This window comes from Gobius niger (genome assembly GCF_951799975.1).
Source record: "Gobius niger genome assembly, chromosome: 1".
NCBI classification, from domain to species: Eukaryota; Metazoa; Chordata; class Actinopteri; order Gobiiformes; family Gobiidae; genus Gobius; species Gobius niger.
The window spans coordinates 57,350,687-57,358,621 of NC_136852.1; the positions used below are offsets into that span (position 1 = coordinate 57,350,687).

At 38.5% G+C, this 7,935-nt stretch overlaps 1 protein-coding gene across 2 annotated transcripts; it reads right to left on the reverse strand.

The window, feature by feature from the left end:
• Positions 1 to 2,389: 2,389 nt before the first annotated feature.
• Positions 2,390 to 5,525, reverse strand: slc14a2 (solute carrier family 14 member 2). Of its 2 annotated transcripts, none has more exons than XM_079570260.1 (10): positions 5,346 to 5,525; positions 4,941 to 5,000; positions 4,692 to 4,854; positions 4,207 to 4,396; positions 3,989 to 4,117; positions 3,676 to 3,868; positions 3,337 to 3,484; positions 3,096 to 3,230; positions 2,970 to 3,019; positions 2,390 to 2,881 (listed from the first exon to the last, which is right to left on the reverse strand). In XM_079570260.1, the coding sequence occupies exons 1-10, from the start codon at positions 5,367 to 5,369 to the stop codon at positions 2,549 to 2,551; spliced, it is 1,425 nt and encodes a 474-aa protein (XP_079426386.1). In that variant the 5' UTR covers positions 5,370 to 5,525; the 3' UTR covers positions 2,390 to 2,548. The 2 variants fall into 2 exon arrangements, with proteins under 2 accessions (XP_079426386.1, XP_079426387.1); XM_079570261.1 differs by having other exon boundaries at positions 5,287 to 5,523.
• Positions 5,526 to 7,935: the final 2,410 nt, after the last annotated feature.

Sequence of the window (7,935 nt, forward strand, 5' to 3'; positions counted from 1 at the left end):
TCAGCTCCTTCTGCTCCTCCTGTCTCCTCCTCTCGAGTCGCTCCTCTGGTGCTCGCGCCTCTCTCTGACCTGAGCTCGTGAGCTCGCCGCTCGGCTACAGTGGTACCGCCCCAAAAGCCGAACACAAGCGAAAATAGATACTTCTTTGGGGAATAAACTGTCGGAAAGTGCGTATTGGCAGAAAGTAATAGAAGGTTAATTCATGTTGGGACACGCGGCTTCCGTTGCTGTCTGTATTTCACCTGTCCCTCGGACAAACAAAACGTTTAGCTGACTACCAGGCTACTGCAGGTGGGTTGTGTGAAATGTATCCACGAATTGATTTGTTTTTAGCTTTACATGAGCTAAAAAAAACCGAACTGAGCAATTTATTTTATGTCATGCCTGGTAAACTAACTTCATTCAGTCAAGCTTGGCCTCAGACTGGTTAAGTGTCTGTGTTGGAGGTTCACACCCACGATTAAAAGGTTTAGGCCTACTCTTGTAAAAGTAAATGGATTCATGGGAACAAATATGGGAAGTGAAAAGTGTGCAATTGAAACTAAAACGTTAAAAAACCCAAAGATACTCTCCTACTGCAAATACCACACAAAAAAAGGCTACAACAAATGTCAATGCACTTTCTGCATCATTATTATTGCGTAGTAGTTATTATAGGCTATGAGTTTTCAAATCTCTACAATACCTACATTGTATTCAGAAGGAAATGTCATTGACCTACAGAACATTTATTTTGACATTCAGGAGTAACCCCATGAACCATCTAGGTCCTTGTGTCCAGGTACAGAAATAGACACACACATACTATTTAAAAAACTGTATTGCCCAAATCAATATATCACGATTTAAATTTGTTGAGTCTTGATTATTGTGATAGACAATTACGATTATCGGCCGAATGAAAGGAAATTACTGATATTTTTTTTATGGAGAGCATTTTTCCATAGTTCCACATGGTACCATTGTTCATATCGTTTGTGTGTTTAAAATACTATTTAACACTTGAACTTGTAAACATGTTTCTAAAAATAAAAAAAAGCTTTAAGACTCCTTTGTATTAAAAGAAACATTGAATAAAACAAAACAATGCCAACTTTACTACTTAAGAATTATTTTATTATATTTTTTAGGCCACAATCTAGGTTTTATGTTATCAAACCTTATGTTGCCCAGCTTAAAGGAATATACCATGTTTTTTGCATACTGAGATAATGTTCTACCTTAGCTTAGACGAGTTGATGCGTACCACCGGACATGTTAGCATTCAACCTCTTTCCATGGAGTTAGAAGCGACCAAGCTCTTACACGTTTTCCCTTTATTAAATACGGTTACGTGAGCCTTTACACGATCCAAGTCCAGTCACACAAAATCAAACATGTACATTTTCTAAGCGGATTAAAAGGGGCACTATATTGTAAGGCGTAATAATAATAATTTAGGACCACTTTGACTTTACTGCGTGGACGTCGAATGAAAACATGATAATAATATTGTTATGATAATGCATTGTTTAATATGATCATCATTTTCATCATATTTTATACCATGGACAGTGATAATTCCAACGCAAACTGGGCGCATTATTTTCGTAACCGCACAGCTAGTCCGGCAACAGTTTAATCACGTTCTATATCACTCCACTGCAGTTGTTTCCATAGTAACGACAAACAATTGAGCTGGATCTGTAACTCCACGTCGTGCATACACGGATCCTCGTTGTTTAATCCTTACTTCATAAACATGCGCATGCACATATTGCATATAAACATAAACATATTAAGATGCTAGTATTAATGTCAGTATTTCCTCCCTATTATTATTGTTATATTATATGTTAAGTGTAAGCAGTACATGCGTTCCAGTAATGTAATCTTATTTTCTTATTAACTTGCTGTACAAGCCTCATGCAAAAGTGATGTTGTGGGTGTTCTCTGGTTAATACTGACCATTATGTAAAAAGTCACCTGAGGGTTAAACAACTTTCAAGGTGAAACAAAAAAAGACTGCTGTGTTATTTATTGTCTGGAATTCCACTGTGCTGTGGTATTTTGTACACTGTGTTCCTACGTTGTCATGTCATCATCAGCTATGGAGCCCTTATGAATCCCTGATAAACTTTCTTTGTGCTCTCTGTTACCAGCAGAGGTGACTTCTGGTGACAATGTGAGGAATATCTTCTCAGATCTCTTCTTTGAGAGTCATTGGAGCTTTACCAGGCATGAGGTATGTTTACTGATAAGCCTGCTTGTGTCACAGAGATCAGAGACGTGCGTAATGTTGCTTTCTTATGTAAGATCTTCAGGCTTTTCTTTGCAAATCCTCAATAAATAAACAGATGTTATAAAAAATAATTTATTACAAATAGATGTCATAAAAATATATAAGTAGCCAGTACACTTTCCAGTTCAGTTTTACAAATTATTACTGTAAAATATGCATAAACAAGTGAGTTGACAGTATTGGGTCCATCTCAGTGAGGCAAAATACATTTTAAGTGGCTCTATTGAGCAAACCATTAACCATTGTGTTGTTTTGTGGTTTGCGCTCCTATAGTATGGCCTCAATCACAGTTTGTACTTCATCTTTTTTAACCTCATCTTCTTGTGTCATGTTCCCCTCCTCCATCTGTTCAATCTGTATCCTTAGTTGTTCCTTTTCATTTTGGATCAACTCATCATCAAGCACTTTCTGCTGCTCGTTCTTTTCTTTCATTTCTTTTTCCACCTTCTCAGTCTTCTCCTTTTTGAAGTTGTACAGGTTCTTCTCGGGGTAGGTGACTTTAGCCAGGGGTAGCTTGAAGATCGTGTCAGTGCCCGTGGTTATGAGGAGGAAGGTCAGAGCGGAGAGGCAGAAGGGCCAGGTGCATGCTGGGAGACCAAACTGAGGGGCAATAACCGCATTGTTTAGTATAAGATTACGAAAATGTGTTCTTTACGTTTTTGGTCAAATAGAATAGTGGGAAACTCACTGTTGACATAATGTTGGCGATTGCGGAGCCAAGGTATGCACAGAAAAAAGCTGCAAAAGAGAAAAAGACATTATAAATTGCTTGTTGTTTAGATCAAAGTGATTGTGTGAGAGTAAATTAACATACCACATGTAATAGCAAGTAGATGGACCTGCCAGGTGAGTGCATAAAACATGCCACCGATGGCAATGCAAGCGAGCACACAGTTGTATCCCCATAGACCAAAGTAAATATCGCCAAATGGTGCGGCCAGAGCAAGACCTGCATAACAAACCAGCGATGATGCAAGAGTGTTTTTTGAGTTTAATACTGTTCAATTAAATCTTTACTATTGATTGAATTGTGTACATGTGCGTGGTTTTCTCACCAGAGACCATTCCCACTGCTGATCCCAGGACGGCATGAATGCAGGTGATCGGTGAAGAGATAAAAAGAGCAATAATGAAAATGCCTCCAGTCCAAGGATTGTCACAGCCGTAGACCTGCCCTATTCCCACTGGCACTGACATAAACAACTGTCGACAAACAGACAAAAATATAGTCATTTTAGAATAAACATGATGACGTAACAGATAGCATTTTTAGTCTCGCTCCTGTGGTTTGACCTGCGTTGAATGCAAAGGCGGATGACTTGAAACGCCATGTTGTACATTTTAAGGAATGTGAATGAAATATGTTTTGAGACTCTGATAAACATGACACTGACCTTGTTTAAGTCTATCTCGGCCCAAGTGATGTTGGCTAGTTCAGAGCGAGGCTGTATCAGGACCTGGGGGAAGTGGTGGTTGTGGTGTCCCGTAGCCACCATGTGCAGACACACCAGTATGTTAAAGGGTAAAGTGAAAACTGGGAGGTCCCACCGACTGTTGATGGATGCCAGGGCGCTGGACACAATAGGGCTAGAAAAAAATACCAACAGCTGATATCAATTTCATTTAGATGGCTGTAACAACCATGATATAATCTTACATAATAATTGTGTAATTTAATGTGTTGGTTTTTAAATTGTGTCAACTCACCACATCATTGACATGAAGATGTTTGGCAGCAGAAGCCACCAGTACCAGTTCCCTTTATTTGAGAACACAGCCATGAGGAGTCCCACCAAGATGCCATTGTATCCATATAGTCCTGCTGCTATTGCCCCCCTGTCAAGACAATAACCGGTCATCTCCTGCTCTACTTTTAAAGACATAGATTAACAGTAACACAACCTAGCTTATAAATGTGTCCTTACCTGTTCTGTTGCAGAATAAGAGCGGAAAGTGTCGCAAAAAGGGTGCCCACAAATCCATTTAGAGCCCACCAGTAATTCTGAAGGATGAGCCCCGCGAAAATGATCAGTCCACTCAGAGGGTTGTTCACAAACATGACTTGCGCTGCTCCTCGTAACACCCAGTCGATCAGCTGCAGCAAGATGAACTGCCCTGGACAAGCGAGAGCTAGAAATTAAACTCGTCGTTCTGCTGTATAGTTCAACAGTACAAAGCGTATAGTCTCTACATAAAATAGCAATTGAATAAATGTGGGAATCTGGTCTAAATTAAGGAGATGAGAAAGAAGGGATCTTTATTGTAATTATTTGGTGTGTAGGTGGGGTAGGTCTAGGTGTCTAATTGTTTTGACAATTCAAAATGATTGCTCCAATTGGCCAGTACAACGCACTGGACTGAAACAATACAATGCGATACTACATTATTACATTATTGAACTTTAACTTACTCTCCATCCATTTAGCAAACGGTGTCATATCTCCAGCAAAATAAGAGAGCCCCTTGAGGATACAGGCGCGTGTGGTCCTGGGTGAGGTCTTGGGCTTCTCCTGGGCATGGTCCGACTGCTGCTTAGGTTTTTCCTCTGGAACTGCCATTAGGGGATGGAGTTCCTGCAACCAGCCAAGTGTGTCCCATTGTTACGTGAAACAAATTGACAAATAACTGAAAGTACTCCTACTGTTGTATATTTACTTACAGTGGCGCAGTTGTCAAGAGAAGATGCAGGTGGAGTAATGAAACAGGTTTTGGGACTGTCCTGTGAGCAGACAAGCCACGAGGTACAAATTTACACCAAACTGTAATGTGCCTTATCAGATCTTCTGAAAATTACATAAGTTTCTTGTGCAAAGTAATATATTTTATTCATCATATTCAAGATGACACCATAATTGTGCCTATATTTATGAAATAAGAATAACACAGAAACAGTGCTAAAAGTAAAATCAGTGGTAATTTAAGACCTCTATGTCTCTACGTCAGCCATCCACTCCTTAATAAATAAAAATGTTGACCTCCTATGTAAGTTAAACAATAGAACATACAGTCTTCGAACTTCGTATTGCTCCTCAAACTTCGTCTTCGTACTTTGTATTGCTCCTACCTCAGTGCTGTGTTGCGCAGTCATAAGTCCCGGAGTGAGCTTTGCAGGCTGCCAGAGAATTCCCCCAGAGCTGTCGTTCCACACTTTGCTCTGCGCCTTTATACTGTAGCACAGCCAGCCTCCTGACTGACTTTGTCCGGAGCATTTCCTTTGCTCATTCGCTGCAGGAATTTTGTCTAAGCTTTTTGCACTGATAATCTTATCACCTCTATCGATCTGCAGAGGCAAACATGCACAGACCTTTCTAGAACATTATTAGCCAAGTGAAAAGGAGGAAGACTAATTTTGACCTCCTCTTCACCTTGGTCTCAAAAAAATCACTGCAAACCATTGATAATAAAATGCTGATTGAGAATCCTGTTTACGGTAGTGTCCCAGACTGAACTCGAGGCATGATCCAAATAACAAGTACCGCTGCCAAAAAGGGTGAATGACCCATACTCATGCTGGGCCTCTTAGGTTTCTCTGTCGTGAATCTGTTAGAGCTGATTCGATTTAATCCTTGACTCCTTTATGCAATTCAAGAACCCAAAATCACTCAACCAACAACTCAGGACACCCTTCTGTACAATGTTATTAGGTTTTTTATAGGGCTGTGAATCAATTAATTGTTTTAATTGTGATTAATCGCGGTTAATTTTTCTATAATAATTATATTCATCTTTAGTACTTGTACAACATAAAACACTGAAATTCAAAGCATTTTATGATTGATTAGTTGCTTGCCCAAGGCTTGATAAGTCATATTTTAGATAAATTTTCTTTGGTGCAGAACATTTTGGAAAGAATCTGCATAAAGTAGAGTATAAGGACAGAAGGACAAATGACATTTTTTTTTTTTAAATACGATAATTAGCCAAGCCTCTTAGTAGTAGCTCTTTATCGCTTTTGTTTCATAAAAGTACCTCATCGTGTGAAAAGATTTGAGACTCCTGACTTACAATATGTAGTTAATACAAGTCTTTCAGGTCATGCATGTGCTCAGATACAGAAATATATATATTTTAAAACTGTCAAAATGAATCGCGATTAATTGAAAACATAATTAATCGCCTTTCATTTTGACAGTTTTATAATAATTCACGGTGCAAAACATTTATTATCAGGTTTAGTTGTGTTAGTTTGCATACTGTATTTTGATATTTGGCTTAATTTTACTGAATTATGCTGTTTTCAATCAAAAGTACACCAAACTCAATGTCAGAAATGTAAAAAATATTGTCTCAAAATCATCTTTGACCCCCATCAGTGACCCCTGGGAACCACTGATATGCCTTACACTAGAGTTTATAACCGTCTCGAATTTCAGGTCGGGCTCAGGTTGGGCCGAGATGTCACGCATGACAGGGCTTGTTTTTTTTTCTTTATTATTACTGTAATAATAATATCACCATTATTATCTCTAATAGAAAATAAAAAAACAGGCTTATTCGATTGGATACTAAATGTGATTATACTTTATTATAAAATAGAGGAGTCGTCTCTTTCAGCCATTTTCCTGCGGCACGAGGAGGGAGGTGCTGCAGCCTGATCTCAATCCATTTTCAACTGGATTGGGATCAGGACTTTGTGATGACCACTTCAAAACATTGACTTTGTTATCCTTAAGCCACTTGCTTTGAGAATTGTCCATTTGGAAGACTCATCTGCGTCCAAGCTTATGTTGCTCCAATATTTCCACATGGTGTTCTTTCTTCATGATGTCGTCTATTTTGTGTCCCAGTCCCTCCCACAGCAAAACAACACACCGTATTTCACAGTTGGGATGGCGTTCTCAGGCTTTTTCCTCCAAAAGTGACGATGACCGTTATAGGCGTTATACAGTATATTGTATGTAAACTTCTGACTTTTTTCAAAAACATTTCTAAAAAAAATCTATCTCTCATTCTTCTGGCATTTAGCAAATAGAAATATTTTAAAAATTTTAATTGACCTAAATACAAAATAATTCTGGTTTTATGTCATGAGAATTAAATGCAAATGTGTCTTTTTATAAAGTGTATGTAAACATGTGGTTCTCACTGGAGTTACATCTGATAAGTGCTCTATGACAAAAATGCAGAGCTTCTGTGCAACTGTCAGACAAATGTCACACCATTTGAATACATTCCTCATGTGAACCAAACAAAGACCATAATTCATCAAAACTAAAAAGAGGTCATGAAGTGACTAGAGATGTTTGTCTTTTCTGCCTTTGAGCACAATCATGCTTTATTTGCAATTTATTGTTTTAAAGTACATGAGCTATTTTACTTCAGCCTCGTCCCAGTCACGTTCATTAGTATGAAATTAGTGTATATAGACATTGTGCAAAATCGCTATTATTGCAGTCTTTGTGATTTATTAATTAAAACTTTAAAATTGAGGTGGAGGGCACCTGACTGTATCTATGGTAACTGTGGTAACTGACAAAATGCTGCATTTCTCCCATAGAGTTGTATTGGCCCTGCCCTCCATCTGATATTATGACATCATCACATTCTTAATTGTGAACGCCACCTATTAGCTGCCCTAGTGTTGATGGTTGCAATTTTAGTTGAATCAACTGCAGTAGTTTCTATAATAAGTGCAGAAGTGGCAACTGCATGGT